General features: G+C 41.8%; 1 protein-coding gene across 1 annotated transcript; it reads right to left on the bottom strand.

Annotated features, from left to right (window-relative positions):
• Positions 1-511: 511 nt before the first annotated feature.
• Positions 512-23,632, bottom strand: golga4 (golgin A4). Its single transcript, XM_079230163.1, has 25 exons — positions 23,514-23,632; positions 22,301-22,378; positions 20,532-20,633; positions 18,068-18,136; positions 17,640-17,966; positions 17,425-17,472; positions 17,247-17,303; positions 17,044-17,142; positions 16,522-16,660; positions 16,212-16,402; positions 14,773-14,856; positions 14,245-14,392; positions 13,964-14,142; positions 13,544-13,642; positions 13,272-13,427; positions 9,052-12,836; positions 8,782-8,903; positions 8,262-8,392; positions 7,445-7,531; positions 4,862-4,882; positions 4,583-4,651; positions 4,156-4,231; positions 2,264-2,346; positions 1,280-1,366; positions 512-1,146 (listed from the first exon to the last, which is right to left on the bottom strand). The coding sequence occupies exons 1-25, from the start codon at positions 23,589-23,591 to the stop codon at positions 1,132-1,134; spliced, it is 6,330 nt and encodes a 2,109-aa protein (XP_079086289.1). The 5' UTR covers positions 23,592-23,632; the 3' UTR covers positions 512-1,131.
• Positions 23,633-25,262: the final 1,630 nt, after the last annotated feature.

The raw sequence follows: 25,262 nt of genomic DNA, 5'->3' as shown, positions 1-25,262 counted from the left end.
CATTTACAGTGTAATATATACATTGTGCAATAACGTGGATTTATCATTTCATTGTCACATATATGGCTAGTAAGCACACTATATATAATCTGGCAAATATTCCAATAGAAGTAGATACTGACAATCTGACCTGTACTTAACAGGCTAGCTACTGTATATATTCAAAGTTTCAAGTCAACTTCCTTATATTTGTCTATTTACGTGACCAATCAAGTTTACTCTGATTCCCATTAAATTAGGGTTTCCGTGGTTTAACACTTGTGTGTCCTTCATATGAAAATGTGCATCAAACAAAGGTTACCGTTGCTGAAGTATGTGACCCACAACCAATCTTTAAAACCCAGATGTGTTGCGATGCGTCTATTACTACAGGATGTTATCATACTTTATCCTCTGTTCGACAGACTAACAATTAAAACCAGTAATGAGATAAGCTATTTGACTTAACACATACTTTAAGATACTGAATGGCAATAAGGATACAGGAGTGACAAAAGGTTTTTTGTAAATAGGATTTATTTTTGTTAGTCTGAAAATGTAGTCATATAGTACCCTGTAGTACAGTCTTAATTATCATAGTACAATTTACAGTTTTTGTGTTTTTGTGTCTCTATGTCAGTGTAGTGCCAAAATATCAAGCATAGAAAAGCCGTGTTAAACAAACAAGGTCCACAGGCCGGTGAATCTTAACGTGGTGCGGGTGCACAGTTAAAGGTCCTTTAACCAAGGAAGTGATTCAGACAACAGCACAACACAGGAAACCTAGAAATCAACTGACCTTTCAGCATTAATACGTGATAATTATATAATTTATTGCACAAGCCAATCTGTATAAAGACATTCTAAAACAAAAAGAAGACAATGTCACTTCATCTAAAACGTATAAATTAACAAACTTAATTTGAGAGTAAAACTCGATTTATGGAAGATTTGTGTTTCTGGCATATTCTCTAATTCCCTCATACCATTAGATTATACTCAAGCATACCTCACCACACGCACACGCACACGCACACACACACACATAAAATAAAAAAAAATGCACAGAGAAGGTCTTGATCAAATCCATGACAGTCTTCCTCTTCAGCAGCAGCAGATTCTCATCCATAAATACCTGAATCATTCAGACGCTCATCTTAACCAAGGCTGTGGAGGGACAGATAAGAATTAAATTAATCAGGCTACAAATAAGTGTAAGTCATATGTTTTTTTTACGTGCAAGAGGACTGAGGTGACTTTAGTGAATGGAAGTATTCTCATAATATAAACAGATGCTTACAATTGCTTTTGAATCTTCTTTGTCCAAAACCGTTTGTGCTTGGTCTGGAGAAAACTTCAGCATGGAAGTAATCACTTTGGCCATCGTCTGGAAGTGAGAAGCAAGCAAGCAAACAAAAAAACTAAAAATAAGTTGGACAAAAATATATTTAAACACTACCTACATGTGACACCACGATTGTAACAAATAAATATGTTGAAGCCCGCCCCCCAAAAAAAGAAATCAACTCCAGGCCCATCTACCAGGGTGCATGCTAACCCCATAAACACAAGGGATAATCAGAAACAGGGCTGCTGTGTCGGAAAGCTAACCGCTCAACTAACACTAAACAAGGCCAGCATGTCTTTAAATGCGTCATGCAAGATGTATACATGCAAGCAGGCCGCCTGAGGTACAACGTCCACGCTGGGGTGGTCTGCATGCTGCCATAAAGACTAACTGTTTGCTGAGGAGCTGGGACTGTCCCGCTGACTTTAGGACTGGGTCAAGCACTGTTAATTATAGGGATCACTGTTCATTTTACCAAAGAAGACATGACTTTCATAGGAAGTCCTAAATGCTAACCATGGGAAAAACACAATGTAAATGTAAAAAGCCCTGAACACATTGTCTTGCTGGGCACCATCCAGACACAAATATGATTTCCTGAAGAAGCACCTCTTCATACTGTATGTTGAGCTGTTGTCGTGATGCGTCCCTGTGATTGGCCCAGCTGTTTCAGAGCTATGAACCCATCGATGTGATTGAATGAGAGTGAATTTATTAATTGGAGAAGCATACGCCGTCTACCGATTAAAATAGGGCCCATTGACTTACTGCTAATTTTGTTCCTGCTGTCAACCAACCATTAATCAAGCTGGAGAAAGATATTCCATATCTGACATTCAGTAATATTAGAAAATTTGAACTAAAAAACATAAATTGTAAGCATATAAAACAATCACGTTTCTCAAGTATCATACTGCAAGAAAAGAATAGGCATACTTTCGTTTCCCGTCCCATCATGTATTCAAACAGAACCTTCCTCAGATACTCCATCTCAGTGGGTTCGCTGCTGTATGCAGGGTCTGTGAAAACGAGCAAAAACAGCCATTTATTCATCGGAGACCTTTTGAGCCACACAATAATGCATACTTCAGTGTAATAAACTACCGGCACTATGTAATATTTCATAAAGAATATAACAGTTTGAGATAGTTTACGTACTCTATGCTACTATTTTGGCCAGGTCTCTCTGATAAAACTCATGTGACTTACTATCTAAAAACAGTAAAAGAAAAACAAAAAATAAAATGTTATGAAGAAAACCTGCTAAAAGATGTAAATCATGATACATTTGAAAAAAAACATAAAGTAAACAAATTCTACTCTAGTTTTAAAGTAAGACTAGCATACAACAATGCCTGTCACTGTCAAACACTCCAGCTGACTTCTGACACTTAATAAAAGAACGACAACAACCCAGAGCATCATGTTTGTGTTAGCAACCATATACAGAGCCACTTTTTGCACAGGTATGAGTTCAAATTAGGCAGCAACTATAAGCATGGGAAAGAATGGCAACGCTCAGCATGATCACACCAATACCACAAGAGTCAAAGAATGAACGTTTTACTTCCACGCCCAAAGCTATAACGCCATTATGCCTCGAAAAAAACTATGAATGGGAAACTGTGTTAAAAGGGCTGGTAACACTTAGACGACTGCTTCTACCACTCTAATACCCCCACCAGGTCTTTAACAAGGAACAACAACCACTTGGTCTTTGCATATCTGGGATTATCGTTCAGACGAAGCTGAATGTCGCTGCAAACGCCAGGAGAGACCGTGCGATTAGAGGAGAGGACATGGTGATAGAGTGCAAACAAGTCTTTGATCTCTTGTGTGAAGTAATGGGTCACCAATAAATCCCGTAGCCTTTGTCCTCCTGACCCCATGTTGCTCCAAAGCTGACCACCCCACCCCACATGAAACCATCTACACAGCCCTCTGGAAGGCCCTTCGACCTGAAACCAAAGCTCTGTTCTTTCAGAAGGTTCATAAAGAGTGAAAGACGCCTTCACTAATAAGTACTGTAATCCAAAGTAACACAGGACAGAGTAGGTACCGTATGTGTATTGTCAGTAAAGGATTTGAGAAGTAAAAGTGTGTGTGGGAAACGTCAGGACCAAAATCTGCAAAACCCATTAAATCCAGCGATGGGGTGCCCGCCCCCTTTCTGACAGCAGATTCTCTTTATTACACCAGCAGGGAAGCTCAAGGAGGAGGGTCGAGTTCCCTCAATTTCCCCCAGCTCTCTCTCTCTCACTCACCATGTTGGGTTTATGATATACTTGGGGATATTGCGTTGACTAGTCAGCACCCAGAGGCCTACCTTAACCACAATGGATATTTATCTCACCCGAACCCTTACTAGATGCAGACCGCCTCTCTTTTAAACTAACCTTAACCAAACCCTAATTCTAACCACAGCTCTCATCTTATTCAGTGAGCCTTTTACCAGGCTAAGTTTGTTTAAATATGCTCTGAGGACATTTAAGCCAGACCACACACACACACCCACACACTTCTCAGGATCTGCATCTCTTGTCCCATCTCTGGTCCATGAAGCGCTGAGGGGGCAGACTACTGGAAGTGAGATAAAACACAGATTCTACGGTCCTCCAGAGCGAGCTACTCTACTGGGATAATTAACTATAACATTAATATGTCAACACAATATGTAATCCTATGTTGTGTGTTCAAAAATCTCATTACAATAACACAATATTTTCCATGGTATTGCGCTGCATTTTGCATGGCATCTCTGTCGTGCTAAGCTAAAAAAGAAATTGGCTGAAGAAGCAGAACTAAGCGATTCATGGTGTCAACGTTACCTTTGTATGTGCTCCCGAGATGAGTTACAACAGTGGCCCGGTGGAAACATTTAATCTTGTCCTCAAGCGAGTGAATCTACAGTGGAGGAACACACGCGCATGCACAGATTAATCATTTACAAAAGCTATTTGACCCCAGTGGGTTCATCCAATGCATTAGCCTAATTGTTGCCCAGCATTTTGTTAGCATCCTCAGGGGGAGTATTTGAGAATGACGATGTGTGTGTGAGAAAAACTGTGGGAGGCGTTGCTGTGATTGTTTATAGGGTTAAACCAAATGTAAACAGATGTGCTTTGTAATTAAGTTGATGCAGCAGCAGAGCAGTAGGTCCTCTTGCTGGAGGCCACCGAATCCTGGGAATACATTTCATGGGATTTGCTGTTCACTTGTCCCCGCGAAGAGCCCACCCGGGGCCCGAACACTCACTCTCTCAATGAAGCTCTGCTCCTTCAGACGAGCCTCGCTCAGCAAAGTATTCTTCTGGGCGAGTTGAGCCTGACGGGGAGAAGGACGAAACAAAACATTACCGTCAGCGACAACCGGACGGTTTATGGGTGGAACAAGTGATGCAAAGCACAAACGCATGTGCCTGTCAATGATACATGTTTTATGAATCAAACAATTGTTTTTTTCAGTGGTAATGGACTGGAATAATATGAATCCTAGAGAGTGTAAAACCAGGGATACGGGAGCCAGCTGACATACCTGGAGTTCTTCTGTGCTCATCTGTGCCCAAATAAAGAAGAAAGAAATGTAAGTTACTTTATGTTACAAAAGAATAAACAAATACATGTGTAGTGACAGTAAACAAGATTAATATATAATAATAATAATAATAATAATAATAATAATAATAATAATAATAATAATAATAATTAGGGCTGCAACAACGAATTGATAAAATCGATTATCAAAAGTGTTGGCAACGGATTTCATTATCGATTCTTTGTGTCACGCGATTATTACGACATTCAATAAGTCGCGGAGAAGAAAAAAAAAAGAGCAGAGGAACTGGCCTGCCAGCGTCTCTGAGATTGGAGTGAGACGAGGAGAAAAGTTGAGGTTGTGATCTTCACAAAAGTAAAACATCTTGGAAGTGACCCAAACACGTTAGCTAACGTGTTTGGGTCACTTCCTTTATGTTCCGTTACAGTTCAGTCTTGCTGATGAAACATGCCGTAACCCTGGTTCAGTTCACGCTGTCACTCGTTAACGTTAAACCGGCAGATCTGGCTGCAGGTTGTTTTTTTTTACTCAAAGTAGAATTAATCAAATCACGTAGTTGGGCTTAGCCAACAACGTGATGTCGTGGTCATAAGAGACCCAGAATGCGCTACATATAGAGGACTCTCTATATGTAGCGCAGCTTGATGCTGAGATGAAGTGGAGCTGAAGATGAAGGTCAAAACAGACATGAGAGGAGCAGAACAGCTTCCCCTTGTCTATTTCATACATATTGATAAAGCAGGGCATGCTAAATGCAGCCTCTGCTCCAAGGAGATCAATTACAGTAAAAAGGGCTCACATTTGGCAGATGTAAAGCATACATGTGTATGTTTTTAGTGTTAGTCCATTTTTATTTTATTTTTTTAATAAACAGCTCAGGGATGTTCAAAGAGCAACCTGTTTGTGCTCAACCGATTAATCGATTATTAAAATCATCGTTAGTTGCAGCCCAAACAATAATCAAAAGAAGGGTAGATCATGTATTTTTTTGAAAAGAGTATGTATATACTTGTTGAAATGACCTATACATCCCAACAGCAATCAATAAATAAAATGCTCTGACAAAAAAAAGCATCGGTGGTTGTCGCAGGACTGTGATACGCCTCTACCTACCAACCTGTTTGTCACGAGTCTTCTCCAAGCTGCTAGCTTAACAGTGTGAGTAGTAGGTACTAACTATTAGCCTCACACGCTGGTTACGTTCATAATGCTCACTACTTTCACTGGAAAAGAAGAGTCGTCAACACTAAAATGGGTTTTTCGTTTGGATCGTCTTCATAATCTGGTGTACTCTTGCTGGTTTCTGTAATTTTACAAGCTTTTAGGACATTATTTTGCTTTTATTTAAAAACATAATAATTAAACCATATATTTATGTAATGCATCTTTGGAGCAGAATACCGATGTAAGAAGTCACAAAGAGCTGAGAGATGGACAAACACGCTGTTAGTTTTGGTCTTTGAAATGTTAATGAACAGGTAGAACAACACCTGTCTTACTTTTAATTGCACAGTAAAATCAAAAGGACTGTTCATGCCCAGTTGTTTCTGCACAGACAGTCTAGACTGGACTTGTTCGTGGTCTGATGTCTCTTTGGAGAGACCCACTGTCTGAATGAATAATGGTTTGTGAGGCCTTTAGTAAGGAAAGGCCTCCCTGAGCATGAACCCATACAATCCACCTAGAAAGTTATGACCTCACCAGGGGAAAATGCAACGGAGAGAGCAGCGTAATTCTTTGTGTGCATCTGGACTCGGTGTAAAAGGTAGACGGACCTGTGCAGGGGTCTCACGGCACCTCAACACCTGGATAAACCGTCTCTGGGGAGTATATTTGTCCTGTCTGGCCTTTTTTCCCAGTGTGCACATCATGGCTGCGAGTATTGCTGTAGTATAAATCTAAAGCCTAGAATCACCTCGTATGATGATAATTGAGAACAGGGATCGAGGCTGGCTGCTGCCTCACAATCTCGGTTTTCCGAGGGGAACATTCCTGAGTGATTCAAACAAGCTCCTCGGCATCCGGCGCGATTTGGAGAGCAGCCACACACGACTGGAGCGAGAGACTGATCAGAGCGAAGCATGTGAGCAAATTCTCCCTGAGCTTTGAGGCGGAATCCTTCAATTACAACGCAAGACAAAGGAAAAGATAACCATAACTGCCAAGTCTGTTAACCTGGATGTGAACTTTCAAATAATAAAAGGTATCGGTAACGATCTCGTGGTCCGGACACAAAAATACGTCCGGACCAGGCCGTCATTGAAAACTAGTAATTATTCCATCAGACAGCCTCTCTCTCCAGAGGGATTTTATACAGACATTGTTACTTCATTCAGCCACTGCAAAGTGACTTCACAATGACTGATGATTTCAACAGAATCGCTGTATGAATTTAATCTAAACCTCCAGCCTCGTGTATAATGGACTTTAATGGCGGCAGGTATGATTGTCTACATCTGTGTAAACGCAAAAATGATCCCCCATACATCCACCAGTTGTGACACCAATCACAAATGTTTGACCTGGTTTATACTACGTACAGTGGGTCAGACATGTTTGTACCTCAGGAGTGTCTTGGCCCCTCACTTGCAACTCCTCCAGTTCTTTCTGAACCTGCCAGACTCTGTTTCCCATCTCCTCCTCTCGACTCTGAAAAATAAAGAACGGCTGAGTCATTTCCTACGTTTCATCTCAGCATCACAGCTCAAGTATGTCGGTCTAATCACCCACTGCCATACTGCAGACCTCCCACCCTTAATTATATTCAGAGACAGTAAGGGAGACACTTTTATACCAGACGATGACTGTAACTAGGAATAATTTGACCAGTTTTCAAATTATAAAATTATTCAGCGGGCGTCCATTGATGATTGAGTCAAGTTTGTTTTAGACCAAGGAGGTCGCTGACATAAGATGTGTAGACAGATTGCAAAGTAGTAGAATTTATGACCTAATTTCTAATCTAATAACCATATATTAAATCATCTCAAACAAACAAAGTGAGTAAGAATCTAAACTAGTTAGCACGTGAGAAGAGGAGTTTAACAGTTAAAAAAAATGTATAGATGAAGAAAAAATACTCATAACACAACAATTAAGTAATTAACAAATAAAAAGAGCTGAAAGAAATGTAAAACTAGAAACACTATATATAGTATATGGTATACAATGAATCATTTGGAGCATGATGGTCTGTGTCAGTGAAGGGGTATTTGAGTTGTCTGACAAAGAGCTGCTGGGAACCTCTGCTTCAGACTGCAGGGAGGCAGCTGCCAACTCGAGCAGTGATAGCTTCCAAATGGTGGGTGGGGTTCTTCAGGGTAAAGCTACTGTATGAACTGGGGTCTTGATGGAGAAAACATGTTTTTTTTCCTGGTACCTGTAAAACCTCTTCATATTTCTGAACAGTTCTGTGCAAATCGTCGTCCTTCTCGCCAATCACTTTCCTCAGCTGACAGGCTTCTTCACGGTGGCTCGTCATGAGCTCCTCCTCGACGGTCTGGGCCTTCGCTGTGTCGAGGAAAAGGGGGAAACGCACTTAAAGAATAACCAAAATTATATTTCAAACCGCTCAGTCACACGTTTGGAATGGAACATGATTTAAACCATTAAGAAAGAAGGAACCGCGGCAATTCAGACGCACTGCTGCCAAACGCAACGATCCCTTCATTTTGTTCCGCCCAGTGGTGGCGATTAAAAATGCATCATGTTTCCATGCAGTTATTCCCCCCTGCTGTTACACATGAAAAGTCAATCACATTTTGTTATTTGGTTGCCTAAAACAGAAGGAGACCGTTGATTACTGACACGAAAGACAGTGTTCTCAAGCACTCTTTTCCCAGCTGTAAATCTGGTCGGTTTCATTTCATTGATGCAGAATAATTGTTCTCCCGCCTCACCGATGGTCTCCTTCACAGCTGTATCAAGCTCCCGCTCTCTCAAAGCCATCTGTGTGTTGAACTCCCTCATTAACTGCTTGATGGCAGAATTGTGCTTCATCTCCACATCTTCCAACTCCAGCCTGTTAGAACAGCAAACAAAATAGTAATAGGATGATTAGGATTATTATTTAGAAATTAGGAATTCATTTGCAACCTCGTGTCTGCAAATGGGTTATTTTCATTTTCATTGTAAATCATCGTAAAAATAATGTGACATCGTGGACTTACTTGAGATTTTTCTCATTCTCCTCTAGCAACTCTTTCTTCACGTAGTCGAGGTCCTGTTCATGCTCCCTCCTCAGAGCTCGAATGTCTTTCTGCAGCCGGACGAAGTCCTTGTGGATTTTCTCTTTCTCGTTCTTCAGTTGACTCATATTGCTCTTGAGAGACTCCACAGAATCCCCGTCCACTTCCTGCATTGTTGAGTGGTTTCCCATCTCGGTTTGCTGCATGCTGCTGCGTTCCACCATCATCTCAGCATCGGGTCCTGATGGATTTTGGACCTGCTGAATAGTTGCCCGCTGTTCTCCAAGCTGGCCATCCTTCTCACATATTTCTTCTTTCAGGGCATTTATTTCTGCGAGAAGGTTTCCATTCCGCTCTTCTACTTCTTTCAAATTTGCCACAATTGCACTTAGCGCCGATTCAGTTTCTTTGAGCTCCCGTTCTTGCGATGCATCTCTCTGAAGTGATGATAACTTCTCTTCATACGAGTTCTTCAATTCCTCTAAAGACTTTTCTTTCTCGAGCCTCTCATCACTCAGAGTCCGTTCCAGTTGTTGCTCCTGCTCTTCCTTAAGCCTGACGATCTCTTCCTCGAGTGCTTTTGTTTTCTCCTCCAACGTCTCTGTGTGTTGTTGGCCGGACGCTACATCGCTCTTGGTTTCCTCCAGGCGAGTCTGAAGAGCCTTGAGAGCCTGCTCTTTCTCCTCGAGCTGCGAGGTTAGCTGTTTTTTAATCTGACTGATTTTCTGCTCGGCTTTCTTCTTCAGCTCCGATACTTTCCGAGCGCTCTCGGCCGAAAGCTTCTCTTCAGCTGCCTTCAGACTCTCCTCTTTGCTTTTGATGATCTCGTCTCTCATCCTTTCAAATTCCCCCCTTTGACTTTCAAGCTGGTGTTTACACTTTTGGTTGTCTTCCTCGAGGGAGCGGAGTTTGTCGACCAGCTCCTGCTCCACATTACCGTTCTGTGTGCACTGCGTCTGGGTCTGCTGCAGCTGCTCCACCAACTCTCTCTTCTCGTTCTCCCTGATGCCGTGTTGCTGTTTGAGGTCAGCTGTGAGTTGTTCACACTCCTTCGTCTTTAAGGCCAGCTGCTCCTGAAGCTCACCGAGTCCACGGACGCTGCTCTCCAGCTCCGTGGTGAGGCCGCTGACCTTCTGCTCCTTCTCGCTCAGCGCCTGGTCCATCTCAGACTTGCTGATGGACTGATTGTCGATACTTGCCGTCAGCACCTTCAGGGTTTCATTCTTTTCAGAGATTTCTCGCTCTAGCTCATCGAGCCTGGTCTGCAGAGATGTAATAGTGTTGTCATTCTGGGTGAACTTCTTCTCGTACTCAGAAAGGCTGTTCCTGAGTGCGTCTGCCTCCTCTGAAGCAGACTTTCTCTCTTGCTCCAACCTCTCAATGGTCGCCTCCATTTGAGCAGCAGCCTGTTGTCTCTCCTCTTTATTCTGGAGATTCAGCTGATGTATGGCTTCCACCTTCTCTTTTATGCTACTTACGAGCTGAGTTTTCAAGTCACTGCTGATGCTTTCCAAGTTGCTGATATGCAACTCGGTTGTTTTCATACTTTCCGACATGAGTCGGTTTGCTTCAGTCAGCTCCTCAATTTTCTGAGCTTTCTCATGGACAGACTGAGAATGACTATCTTTGTCATGGGTTAAGGCTTTGACATGCTCCGTATGGGCATTTACCTGAGCAGACATCTGTTCCAATGAAGTGCATAGATTCTTATTCTCCTCCGTCTGCTGGCGGAGACTCTCCTCTAAGTTGCTAATTCTATCTACTTTAGCGAGGATGACGTTTTTGAGATTCACAACCTTTTTCTGACTACCGAGCAGTCCGTCTTTCAGCTCTTTTAACCGACATTCAACTCTTTGACACAGTTCATTCGACCCACACTCCACTCTGGACTGAACCTCCTTACAGTAATACTCCATTTGCTTTCTGATCGTAATTAATTGCTGCTGGAACTCTGCTTCCTTGGCCTGTAGCTGAATTGCAGTTTCCTCAATTTTTTTCTGCAAGTCCTTGCCTTCCTTAGATTTGGAGCCTTTCAGTGCTTTACACTGCTTCTCGGTTTCCTTCAACTTTGTCGACAAGGTCTTTAACTTCTCTCTGTTTTCTTCCTTTGTCGTGTTGAGCTCGTCTTGGAGGGAGTTCCTCTCGTGCAGAGCTAGGTTCAGGTTCCTCTCCACTGACTCCGTTTGCTCTTTGAGCAACGCCTCACTTTGAGACAAACCTTCCAGCTTCACCGCTGCTTCGTTAAGCTCTTCTTGCAGCTTCTGCACAGTGGTTTCTCGAATTGCCAGATCCTCCTTAAAATCCTTTATTTCACACAACACTTTCTCGTTCTCCTCTTTTCCTCTGCTGAGTTGCTGAGAAACTTCCTCCAGCTCCTGAGCCTTCTCCTGTATGATGTGCGAGTATTTCTCCATCAATTCTTCTTCCTGCTGTGCTAACTTCTCCTGCCAACGATGCTCCAGCCCCTCAATGTCATGCTTGTGTGTGTCGTGCAGCTTCTCCACTTCTTCCTTATGGTTGACCTGCAGCTCTGACATCGCACTGCTGAGGCCTTGGGAACTTTTTTGGGCCATCTCTACGATTTTCTCTCGTACTTGTTGCTCGGTCTGCTGCAGCTCTCTGTCCTTCTTTGCAAGTTCCGTCTTCATGTTTTCTTCATTCTGCTGCAGCTTTTTCTTAAAACTCTCGTGCATTTCTTTGGCCTTGTTTTTAATCTTTTCCGTTTTTGCTTCCTGTGTTTTCAGCTTATCTGCCAACTCAGTCGTTGTGTTTTTCAACTTCTTCTCGAGGGCAGCTTTTTCATTATCCAGCTGTTTCTTGAGGCGAGCCACTTCTTCCTGCTTAGTGTTCAGTTCTGCAGTAAATGACTTATTCTGCTCCGAGAGCTCCTTTTTGGTCTGTTGTAGTTGGGCCACTAGTTCTTGAAGCGCCTTCTCTTTTTGTTGACGATCAGTCTTTGTTACTTCTAACTGACGCTCCATATCTGTCAAATCTTTCTTACACTGATCAAGATCCTCGGACATCTTACTTAACTGTCCATTAGATTCCTTTAGGCTTCCACTTTCCAGCTGGGATTGTGACAAACATTGCTGCAGCTCCTCCAGCTCCTTGACTTTGACATTTAATTCTTGTACAGTGGCATTCAACTCCTCTTGTAGTGTCTTTTCTTTCAGCATGTGTTCTTTAACTTCTTTTTCCTTTTCTTTCAGAACAATCCTCAAAGCGTTAAGTTCTTCCTTCAGAGGTTTCTCTACACCGCCAAGTGACTGCTCGTGCTCCCGTTTGATATTTGCAAGCTCTGCTTTGTGCTTTTCCATGTGATCTTGAAACCTCTTCTCATGCTCCTGCAGGGCTGAACTATCAGCATCTTCAGCCGCCACCAACTTCCCCTCCAGGAGCTGTTTATTTTTCAAAGCCTCAAAAAGTTCAGCGGATACGGCCTCTAGCTCTGCCTGCTTTGCATCCAGTTTCTCCAATGTTTTCTGGTTCATGTCTTCAACATGTGCTTGGAGCTGCAGGTCTTTATCTTTCAGAAGGGTCTCCACTTCAACCGTGTGTTTTTCCTTGAGCTCCTCAAGAGCAGCGTTATTCTGCTGGGTTAGGGTGCCCTTGTGCTTCTCCAGCTGCTCTTGGTGCTTTTTCTTTAATGCCGAGATTTGCTCTTTGTGTTTAACCTTCAGCTTGTCCAACTGAGTGGAAAGTTCTTGAGATAGACTGGATCCATCTTGTGAGATCTTCTCCAGAGTGCTCTCCAGCTCCAATACTCTCTGCAATCACAAACACAGAGTTAGATTATTCTATAACGTCACTGCAGTTAATCATGTCACAGGATTCTGAGACAACTATACAAACAAATGCTCAATAACTAATATATTTAACAGTATTTAATAACAGTACAATGGTCAAAGTTGAAAACACTTTCAGGGCTCTCAAGTTTTTAAGACAGGTAAGAGTGACATATTATCATCATCCTCCCCTCCCTCCCCCTCCATCCCCCTGTGTGTGTGTGTGTGTGTGTGTGTGTGTGTGTGTGTGTGTATTGTTCTGTGCTTGTGTGGGAATACATCCCTATTGTGCCTACAGCTTACCAAATGACTAAATACATAAATCAGATAATATAAACACTATTTTTGCCCAACAATTAACATGGAAATGCACAAAGATTTGAGCGTCAACAGAATAGTCAAAAGAGAACAACTCACAGTTTTTGCAGCTTCCAGCTCCAACTGTATCTCTTTCACCTTGTTATCACCTTCAGTCCTCAGAGCGGTCTTCTGCAACTCTACATCCTCCAGAGCCAGAGAGGACTGCTGCTCCCGCTCGTTTCCTAACTGGGCAAACTCCTCTTTGCATTGCTCCTAAAAGCACAAGCAGCACAAACAGATCACATACAAACATTAAAAAGATATAGTTTTTCATCTGATTTACTTGTATATGTTGTGAAATTAAACGAATGAAAACTTTTGGCACGTACCACAGCTTTGTTGATTCTGACACTCATCTCTTCTTCTTTCGCAGCCAAAGCTTCACTGTGGAGTTTTTCCATATTGGCAACCGTTTCCTCCGATGATTTCTAATAAAGTTAATAAAAGAAAATCTGATTATATGTGATATACTGTGTTATCAAACACACTTTACAGCATAACATACATCAAAAATAAATAAATAAAATCAATCAAAATCAATTTGCCTTGCAGTTTCCTTCATGTCAGTTAGTGGAATAGTTTGAAGAGGAAATGTTTTTGATAAGAGTTTTCGGTTTCCTATAATTTTTTTCTCATGTAAACACTTCAGTTGGTGAGTCAACGTTTCTAAATAGCTTCTATTAAGTGACTATGACATGAAACACAACCAAAATAGACAACTCATAGGGTAATGGCCTTCACTCTCTGACCTTCATGATGGTGACGACCTCCTGTTTGACTCGTGTGAGTTCCTGCTGCAGGCTCTTCCTCTCTTCCTCACCGGCCCTTTCAACCTCTTTCACTTGCTCCTCCAGCTGAACCTGCAGCTGTTTTCGGGCCTCGTCCGCCCTCTGAGCGCCACCCAGCGCTCGTTCAAGCTCTTCAAATGCTTTGAGGGAGAGAAAAATAAATAAATAAATATATATATATAATATTAGCATATCCACCCAAGATATTTCAATGTTCAAACACAGAAGTGGATTCCACTCACCTGATTTCTCAGCCTTTTCTTTCTGGTCCTGTAACTCGTCTTTCTGGGTAGTAGCCTGCTGTAGCCTGGAGCGAAGCTGTGCAACCTCCTCTTCTTTCATTTCCATTGTCTCGTGCATCTGGCGCTTTGTCTCAGCAATCACCATTCCCTGCAAGCCAGAGAGCCATCAAACATTATCAATCTTTAACTGTCCAGTCTGAGGCAAATCATGAATCAAAATCATCTGACACACTGATATTGATGTTGATTTGATGAATACTATTTCGGTATTTTACAAACGAGCGCTAGCTCAAGTGTCTGTAATAGCTTTTGATTTTAAGTGCTTTCAGCATTCCTCACACAGATCTCATGAGATGCTGTCCATCCTGCAGAGCTGGGGTCAAAGTTTAAGAGAAACATTATTGGACGCCAAGGTGTCCGACTTCTTCACTTCGTGGCGGAGTCAAAAAATAAATAAAACCATGTCATGTCTGAACCGGCAGACCTTCAATCACGATGTGCTTCAAGCTTGAACGACCCCTCACCCACCTTGTCCTGCTCGAGCTGTTCAATGAGGTTCTTGGCATCACGCAGCTGAGTGATCAACTTGGTCTTTTCTGCGGTGTGCAGTTCCTATAAACACATAACATTTGACAAAAATTACAAATGAGAATGTCACGTACTTCGCGCAGAGTCATTTCAGATTTTTGGACTTGGATCCTGCATTGGCTTTTGGTCAGATAACTTCCAAATGAGATGTTTTCTGCACCACCCAGGATGCCTCACCCACAAGCCAAATAACCAGAGAGCGCATGCGAGCCCAGCTAAACCAACAAGTTGACCCAAATTACAGCCCAGTTTAGCAGCAGCGGCATGTTGTAGCTGTGTCTCTGTGGCACCGCTGTGTAACCAATGGTTACAGAACAGGAAATGCTGCACTGTCTATGTTTCTCCGTTGTTTGATCCAACAAGGCATTAGTGTCTATGCAGACAAAGTGTAAAAATGAATAGTTTTACTGTAAATATACAAACAAAATACAAAACAATACCAGACTGTGTATTATACATTTAAGAATCCCTGAGCTGAAGGTCTGGAATCTTAGTCAGATGGTCTGTTTTATGGGATATTTGTCTGAGGAAGGAGATGCGCACAGCACAACCCAGCAGTTCCTGGATGCCTTCATGCTGCTTAAGAGGGCTAAACGCCTGTTAACCTCTGCTTTTCCTGACACAGGAAAGGCACTGTTCCCAAAACACACAGCAAATTCAACACAACAGTCATGGCAAAACAAATTGAGACAAGTCAATCATCATGCAAACGGGCAAGCTGCCCATTATTATCACAGAGTCTTTGTGACAACAAACATTTCCTATCGGATGCTGCCAAACGTCAGACAAGCTAAATAAGCCGATCGTACCACTGAAGCAAAATGTTTTGAAATAAATGAAAACAACGATTCAGTCACGCTGACATGACATGAACCGTCGCCCTGGAGTTTCGCCAGAGAATTTGGATGATCGGACTCTGAGAGCCACAGCAGTCCTCTGTGTCACTGAGATAAATGACTCGCGTTATCAGTGGACCGCTAAGACTCCGTCAGAGATTTTGTAGCACAACAATAAATCACCCTAAACAGCAAAGACAGTGTTCAGTCATTTGCAGCATTTCAGCCCAGCCTCATTTTGATCAAACCTGTCTTAAAGAAATTGCCTTGAAATTGCTAACATTATACCAAGAACCTTGGGGAAATTTTTCTCTGCATTTAACTCATCCTTAGTTATTAAAGACGTGCAAACTTTGGGGCGACCAGGGATCAAACCGGGAACCTTGCGGTCACAGGACGACCACGCTACCCATGAGCCACAGCCGCCCCCTACTGATAATGAGTACGAGCACATTGATGAACTTGACCGCAAAAAATCGTAATATTAAAGCATGATTATGGTCAACACTCCGGTATCATTGCTGTTGAACGCAGAATAAGCACCTTCATCTTTTCCAGCTCCTGCAGTCTCTCCTGCAGCTGCATCTGCAGGGTTTCATTCTCGCTGCCCAGGTGGGCGCTCCGCTCCTTGTGTGTTCGCATCACTTCTTTGCACTTCTGCAGCAGGTTTTCCTGCCTCTTCACTCTCTTCTGCAAGGCCTCCATAAGTTTGGTTGGATCACTGTCGCCCTCTCCTGTCCAGAAAATAGAATGCACTCGATAAAAAATATATTCCACATAGAAATAATTCTCACATAATTCTCATCCAGAGTCATTTTTACTTTTGATTCTAACAAAGAAAGAATGTGCTTGCCCTCAGTGACTTCAGGCTCGACTCCTTGCCCCTTCATAGGACTTTGTGTGGAGGAGGTTGAGTCTGAATCTTCAGATTGAGGGACGTCGCCCTCAGGTGCCACAGTGAACCCCTTGGATCGTTTCTTCAACAGAGCAACCTGTTAGAAAGAGCGAAAACCAGTTAGTGAAAGAAACTTCTGTCTGAGTTCTTTGGTTAAAGACCCAAATCCAGTATTATTACATGCCTTCATTTTGTAAATGTAACTTTTAATATACATAATACCACTTATTTTTTCTTTGTGTTTTTATTAATACTGCTTTGCAAATATTGTAAGTGCACAAAAGGTGGTCGACACAATGTATTTTAACAAAGAATAATGTTAAGAACAATTGTGTCTCAGATTTAATGTAAAATGTTGCCACATATATTAGTTGATCACTGCAGTAGAATTATTAGATGGAATTCCTTCAAAACAATTGACTTCTTTGGTTTCTTTAAAACGTCTATCTCTTTGTTAATCATCCATGTTCCAACACTCACCTGTGTTTGGAGCACAGAGATCATCTGGTCTTTCTCCTCCAGCGTGGCGTCAAACTCGTCTTGCAGGTGTTTCTTGGCCTGCTGGTCCATTTGTAGCTCCTAGAGGTTATTCAATATGCTCACTAACATGTCAATTATTCATCAAAAAAAGAAAGACAGATACTGACATAGAGAGAGGACAACATTATAGCATAGAGACATACCTCCCGCAGCTCCCCTATCCTGCGGAGAGCTTTATCTTGACTCTGACTGAGGATGACCTGAGGGGAGGAAACAGAACTCTGATCAGTTCAGGATGCCACAGATCTTCAATGTCTGATGAGAAACCCCCTGAACATTATATCAAAAATAAAATACGTTAGTTACTGTTGAAGACATTACCTGCGTTTTTTCTTTATCTCGTTGGACCGTTCGGTACGCAGTAACCAGCTGTACGGTTGAGAAGAGAAGGTTAGTAGAAGTAGAAGTGGAAAGAAGAGAAAGAAAGGGAAAATCATGAATGAGGACACATCAAAGTAACTGTAGTTATACACTTCTGGGGCTACATAGTAAACAGGTTGACGACTTCAAATGGGAATCTTCTGGGAGCCGCTCACCTCCGAGTACTTCCCTCTGTACTTCCCCAGGCTGCTCTCCACTCTCAGCAGGCGGTGCATCAACTGCTCTTTGGAAAGGGACTCTGCACTTCCTGGTGGCTCCTCAGCCTCGCTCTCAATATCCGAGGGGGGATCATACGAGGGGGCGCCCGGGGGCTCGTTTTCTCCCACAGGTGTCAGGGATTCACGCGATGAGCTTCGGACCAGGTTTTCTTTCGAGGGAGAGCGGAACAGGTTTTCTGCCCGAGTAGCACCCACGCGAATCAACGACTCCATTGAGGGAACTCTCAACTGCAGTTTCTGGGCAAATGACTGAGTCTCCTCTCTCTGTTGGGAGGACCAAGACAACACATACGAAGATAACTTCAAACAAAGAAAGAGCAAGAGCCTTAGAACATTAAGGGAGATCGGGTAGGTGACATACGTACACGAGGAGAAGCACTTCCATCCCCATTGATGCTACCTCTGGGAGATCTTGCTGCTCCTTTAGGGGTGCTCTGCAGATTAAATACATCATGAGAGAAAAGGAAAACTGTGCCGGAGGGATTGTCCCGGGCCAGTTAGTCATCCACACCCAGCGTGGCTCTCCCTGATTACTCTGAAGGGAGCAATATTAGTATTGCTGGGAGCAATGCAGGGGCAATGGGTACCCTCATGCAACTTGGAAAAAACAGAGGGGTTAAATACATAAAAGAAGGCATCTCAACAGTACATGAAACAAAAGGGGTTAAAACTAGACTACAGAGCAGCCATTAGGGTCGGAACAAACAGACAGTTAAAAGTCAAGAAGGTCAGCTGGTATTTGAATTAAAGATGCTTGGCAGTGCCGTGTGCAGCTGTAATACAAGAGAATCGTAATTTAAGTGGACATTTAGCGGCTTAGTTGGTTTAGTTGACTTGTTAGAAGCAGGATCAGGAAAAGCAAATGTTCTCCTCCCTTGTCCAGCTCCGAGCTACTCCTTCCTCCGGATTACTGCGCAAACCATTCAACATTTATGTCCTGTTTCTTGTGGGAAGGTTCTTGATGACTTGACTTCCAGGATCTGTTTTAGCTTGCTATGCAGCAATGGTCATTGTAGTATTTATTTTGTCAGGGATTGGTGAGGTTTAAAAGCAAATGCTTAAATGTGTTTTATTTCGGACAGCTTGATTTAATGTGTGTGAATGTGTTTGTCAACGGAGCTAAATTAATACGAAGGAAGCACTCATTTTACTGTCAGTGATATTATCTAGAAAGAGTAAATACTGATGAAGTTTGTCATAACACTTTGTCATTAACTTCTTTAAACAAGCCAATACCTCATTGCTCACTTCATTCTCACAGGTGTATGTGAATGAACAGGAATACATTTAAAAACTCACTCTAAAGCATCCAATTATTTTACTACTTCACCATGAGTAGAATTGAATGGCTCTACTGTCTTTCAGTCTAAGCACACCACTTCCCAATTCTCACAGGCAACTAACGACTGATTAACTTCAAAGCGGTTGTAAACCAAAATCATGGTACTCACAATGGTATTTACGACTACTACAACCTTGATAAAATACCAACGCAAACATAATTCCAAGAGACAGAACGATTCCTTAAATTTAGCTCATCAAATGACAAACATAGCTGTAAAAACATGTTTGTACCTCCAAAATAAAGTGTAAAAAACATGAATGAGATAGTTTGATGGGATTACTGTAATTGGACTGAGCGATGAACAATATGTGAGGACATAATAAGATGTAGATGGAACATGACAAAGACACTGATATATTTAAGATATTTGTGGTTAATTTCAAGAGATGATAATGAGACCGGGGGTCTTTATAGCTGCAACACATTATAATCCTCCAGACTGCAGAGCAATAATCTGGAATCAGTCTGACAAAGTACAACAGAGGAAACACTGCCAGGCTAGAGTTCAAGACTCAAACATTAATGTACCCACTTAAACAGTGAGCTCTTAAAACACTGACCTCATGAAAAGCTGTTCATAGTTTTGTATAATTAATGCAAAAATATCACCGTACAACTATAGAACAGTTTGGGTGAACAAACTGAATCAACATTTTAAATGAGTGTTTTAAAATAGATGTAAATTACAGGAAGAGCAAACAGCTGTCCAGACTCCCGTTACCCAGGTAGTTAATTACGAGCAAAAACACAAATATCAGTTTGACATCAAACAAACACTTGATATTAAACATTACATCAAATATATCTTAGACATGTAAATAGACATACAAAATGTTAGCGAAATGATTTTACTGTATGAATATCAAATTTGATGAATTGTTTCAAATGTTGTTTTCTTCTAGTCTTCTTACTGCCTTCACATACGAACACACATCATCTAGTTTTTGAGCTCCACAAGCAACGCTACAAAAAGGTGTTTATTTGGAAAAGTTACAGACAATTTAGCATCTCAACTGCTTAAATTGTCTGCCCATAGCTTGGAAAGGAAAAAGGCAATTCTCCAAATAAACAGACTTGTGGGGCAAGGGGACAAAGGCCATCGGGCAACATAACAGGGTGTTGGGGGTGTATAAGGCAAGCAACTAAGGATACCTAAAGACAAAGGGGAAATATTTCCTTCTGAGACGGATTATAAGAACTGAAAGGTAGGGCGATAAAACAACATACGGCAGAAAGCACAGAAGCTTCTATCCCAGAATGTAAACCATAACTCCCACCGGATGCAGGGTTAGCCTAGATATGAGATGCCTTCTTGGAAGGAAACAGGAGACAGAGAGCAGGGAACAAGCTGTCCCTACTTGGGCCACAGTCCTCTACCGATCCCCAAAGGCATAGAGACGGGAGGAAGGAACAGGGCAAGAGGAGGAGGAGGAGGATGAGGAGAAAGACGAGGAGGGAGACACAGGAAGTGAGGACAAACTCACCACACTGGCTACCTGGGCCGTTTTGGGTCGTTTTGAATGGTCCAGAGCAAAGATAGTATACTCAGAGAGAAAAGCGGGCTCTGCTATCATCCCGGCCAGCACCTGACCCCCGTCAGTGCAGTAACGGGACGAAAAGTGGGGAAAGGAGAGGAACACAGAGAGCAATGAGAAAAACAACACCATGAGTGTGAAATAGGGAGTTTGTAGCCAGACTGCCCACACGAGGCTGGCCGAGAGAAAGAGTGAGGTGGATGGATGGATGGAGATTGGGGGGGGAGGGAGAGAGAGAGAGAATGAGGGGGGAGAGAGAGAGAGAGAGAGAAAGAGAGCGACTACATGGGATAGGAAGAAAAATAAGAAAAAAGCGGGAAAGTGAAACACTCAATCAACATTAATGTTATGAATAACCGTTTGACATCTCTGCATGTAGTCGTAAGTTATGATGTTGTCAAAAGAAAATAGGCCAAATCTGCCTCCAATAAGCAAATAAACACTTCCAGAGATGTCAAAGTGTTAAAGATTTGTGAGGTGAAAAAATATGCCACGATGATAAGAAGTTGAAGGCACACTATGGGCCTCCAAAGGATGAGGAAGAAAGTAGAGGATAAAAACCTGAGCAAAAGGGCCGCTGTCACTATTCCAGCTCAGAGTCTGGCTGTGTTGAAATGTAAAAAAACTTGTCATGAATGAGTAATTAAGCCCTTTAAAAAAAAAAATCTAAACATCAAACGGGCAGGCACGACTGTAAACATCCATGTCTCAGCTCTAAAATAGATTAACAGTTGTTGCATCATCATTCTTAGAGTCGTAGTCGGTAACTCATTGCCGGTCTACCTCCGCCTAATGAATCAAAGACGTATTGCATAAACTTGCCCATATCCACTGGCGAAAAACATCGCAACAAATCAACAGAGAAAGAAAAACACTGAGACTTGTACATCAATTATTCATACACATGCTGCATTATGGTCTGCGCTCCATCATTAAAAAGTTGTTCCCAATGTATCTAAATAAGAATCTCTTTAGACAGTACAATAATTAAAAAAGACTCAAGTGTCAATAAGCTATATATATATATATATATATATATATATATATATATATATATATATATATATATATGTGTGTGTGTGTGTGTGTGTGTGTGTGTGTGTGTGTTGAACAACAAAATGCCCTGAATTGTATCTAAATTTCAAGGTCATTGTCCCATGTAATGATGATACAGTTAAAAGGAGGGAAAACGTACAGGACCATACCTGTATATGATGAGATTGCAGAGCTGATCACTCTACAACATCCGTTATCACAATGTTATTATGGCTATTATATTCTCATGAAATCATAAGGACCCTGTGTTAACAGATTGTTATTTGTTGCCCAAAGTCATTCGAACAGCTACGATTCAGGAAATACGCTGAGGAAATTAGTGCAGTGACTAATATGCATATTTTATCATATTAACAAATTATGTTCAGGTCTAGGACAGAGAGTTGGGAGTAATTTATTTGAAAGTATATAATTACCGTTAAGAGTGGAATTAAGTAGCCTAAACTCTTTGAAAACTGAAAGTACTTGGTCATTGATTTGCAAAATAGGACTGGTTTGTTATTGAGGGAGCATTCAGCGTCACAAAACACATGACAGGCAGGAATATGACACTGTTGGAAAAATTAGAATATAAGCTGGGGAGAGAACATGACATCTCGAGGGGCTGCAGTTTGAGCTCAAAGATATTAAACATATCCATCAGAAGCTGACCCCATGCTCACCTCTCTGTCACTGCTAGAGGGTGAGCCCTCATACTGAAACGGAGGGGTTTGACTGCTGCGCCGGTCTCCACTGGCCATCTGTTAAAATAAATAAAATAGTATTGGTATTAAAAAAAAAAAAAATAGCATCCCTTTCCCTAAACGATACACTCACAACTGTGTTTTTATCTAACTTCCCTTGTTTCCTTGTCTGATTGTCAATCTTCACCTTTGAACCCAATCTGCTTTCGTTTTTTTTCGGCAAGACAACGAGTGTCATGAATTACAAACACAAACGAGTTGCAAAGTGATGTCCGCACAAGGGCCACGGTGCATAAAGAGAAATCCAAACCAGTAACAGAAGGTTGACAGGGCTTTTTACATCTGACAGGACATAAACACATTTACAATAGATGATACATTGAGCGGCCTTCTACAGCTACAAAAGGATGTTAGACAAACAACACTGACATTTGGATTTTGGAGCAAAATCATACACCATACCTCTAAAAAGAGGTAAAAGAATCGTTGTTTAAAACACAGAGGGACACTCAATAAGTTGGATCATTATATGAAAAACATTGAGAAGCTGCCGTTGCATTTAAGGACAGGTTGAACCTGACCAGCAGGGTTATGATGAACCCACGGTAAGTAATGCTGGAAACCAAAGCCAAAGCAGCGTTGCAGCAGTGTTTCCATGTTATTTACTTTAACGTCTACGTTGAATTCTAGTTGCTCTGGTGTAGGCAGGCGCGTGGCACTGGCTGGATTTGCATACGTCAAATAATGCTGGGAGCAGACACCCACTTTCAGCCAATGCAAGCAACATAAAACAGACACACCCATACTGTCCGCGTCCATTATTTAGTTCATGGTGTTTTGGCTACAACGAAGTTCACGGTTGGCTGCTGTATTTTTTTTTTTCTTCCTGAGATGACGTGAGAAACGAGTTAGTTACGAGTGTTCTTGAACGCACCTTACTAGCAGCAGCTCATGACAGCTAGCTTAGGTTAAGTTGGGCAGCTACATGTCTTAGCATTGTGCAAACAGGCCAGCTGAGAATACAAGTAAAGGTTAAACGATAGCTGACGGCTTATTACAATGTGTAAATGAGATTTGACAAAGAATCAGTCTCGAAGTGTAAACCATAACGTCTGTGAAACGACAGCAGCGCCTGAGCAATGTAAACAGTGGTGAGCTTAGCTGGTTAGCTTCCAGCAGCACAACAACTAACCTGGGCCTGCTGAGGCGACTGCGCATTCCTCTGGGGGGACTGCTCCTCGTTTATCTTCTGTTTGAGTTTTTTAAACATGTCGTCACGCTGATGCAGCTAACAGCTGATGAGCCGATCACTTCTATCCGGCAGAGATGTATTTCGTTAAGTTTAGCCTGACATCAAGTCCTCAGTGCTCCACTTCCTTGTTCGCGTTTGATATCCAGCAGGTGACCAAGCTCTCTGCGCATGTGCGGCCAACGTGGAGGAAAACTGAAACGTCATCATTAAAGGGCCAGTCCGGTATATATTTGCTACAGCGCCATCCGTACTCCTGTGCCTTTCCAGTTAACTGGCTTTCAGGTGTTTCAGGTAATGTTATATCATTTTTTGTCCATTAGTAGTTTGAAGTGGCACTCTATTTACAGAAGGCAAAGCAACTCCTGAAAATGCTTGATGGCATAGGCTGCCATGGCGGTATTGTGTGAGCATGCCTTTATAACATGGTATTTTATTTGGGGAAACCTAGAACATAGTAGACTTTACTGGTAACAGGAGCATTAGTCATAATTTATTTAAAATAAAGTTGTGCTTTTATACATTGAGGCATATTCAATGCAGTGGCTTCAGAAAGATCCTGTTTCGAGAGTTTAGTGGTGCTTAGTTTTAGTCATTCAACATTTTATAGGCTGTGTTTTTTTTAAATAAATTCTATATTACATCCATATATAATGCTACTCATGATACCAGTGAAAATAATCAAATATGGACCTGCAAGTCTTTAAACTTGAAAAACAACCCTGCATGCATCAATAATGAATATAACAGCTAAATAAAAGCTAGGTCCTTGCTTTGACAGAAGAGAGCACTATTTCAATGCGCTTTACTGAGATTTTGCGACAGGCAAGTTCTAAGGACAGCTACCAAGACTCACATAATGTGTCATACTGTGCTATCCAATTTTCATAGTCGGTACTATTTCCCAGCTAAAAGACGATTAATTACTTTCCCTTTATTCTTTGGTGGAGTCATACAGTGTTGCCAATCTAGCAGCTTCTTCTTGTAATTAATGTGTTTGTGCTGCTACACCTGAACCAGTGGCAATAGAAAATATGTTATTGGGTTTATTTTATGCTGTAGAGGCGATGAACAACCCATTATGTGAGGGCCAACACATATCATCTTTGGAGAACATTTGTTTGAGCCCGTACTGAGCCACAGTGAGTATTTACACATAGATTAAACAGATCAGTAGGCTCTTGTTTATTGTTTATGTGATGATCTGTGGTGAAGTCCCTGGACTGTGATGTGTTCTATTCATTTCATATTGATGCAAAACTAAATTAAAAAATCCAAAGTCTGCATGCTTGCTCTTCATCAAGGTTGAATCATAGTATCCTTGGGCATTATAATGACAACTGTAAGAGTCATAAATTGCTAGAAAATATATCTGTGGGTGTAAGTCATGGTTCAAATATGTGGTATTTTACTTCCTTTGTGATCTGGCAGTGTGCAAATATCTGAAATAAACATTTCTGAATCCGTCATTGCTGACTGGTGGAGAACCCATTAAAATAAAGACTACAAGCAAGATGTGATTTGCATTTTTCCACCATTCTGACTGTAATTCTTGCGACTCAGTAGGGTTTTTGATCTATGATGGGTGCCTGGAACACTGAGTGTGAACGACGGGTGGTTAACGGCAGAGTGATGGAGCTCTCCTATACCATGCGGCAGTCACCCTGCGGCAAAAGGCAGAGAGCATATGTA

This window comes from Taurulus bubalis (genome assembly GCF_910589615.1).
Source record: "Taurulus bubalis genome assembly, chromosome: 14".
Taxonomy (NCBI): Eukaryota; Metazoa; Chordata; class Actinopteri; order Perciformes; family Cottidae; genus Taurulus; species Taurulus bubalis.
This window is presented reverse-complemented; position numbering and strand designations above follow the sequence as displayed.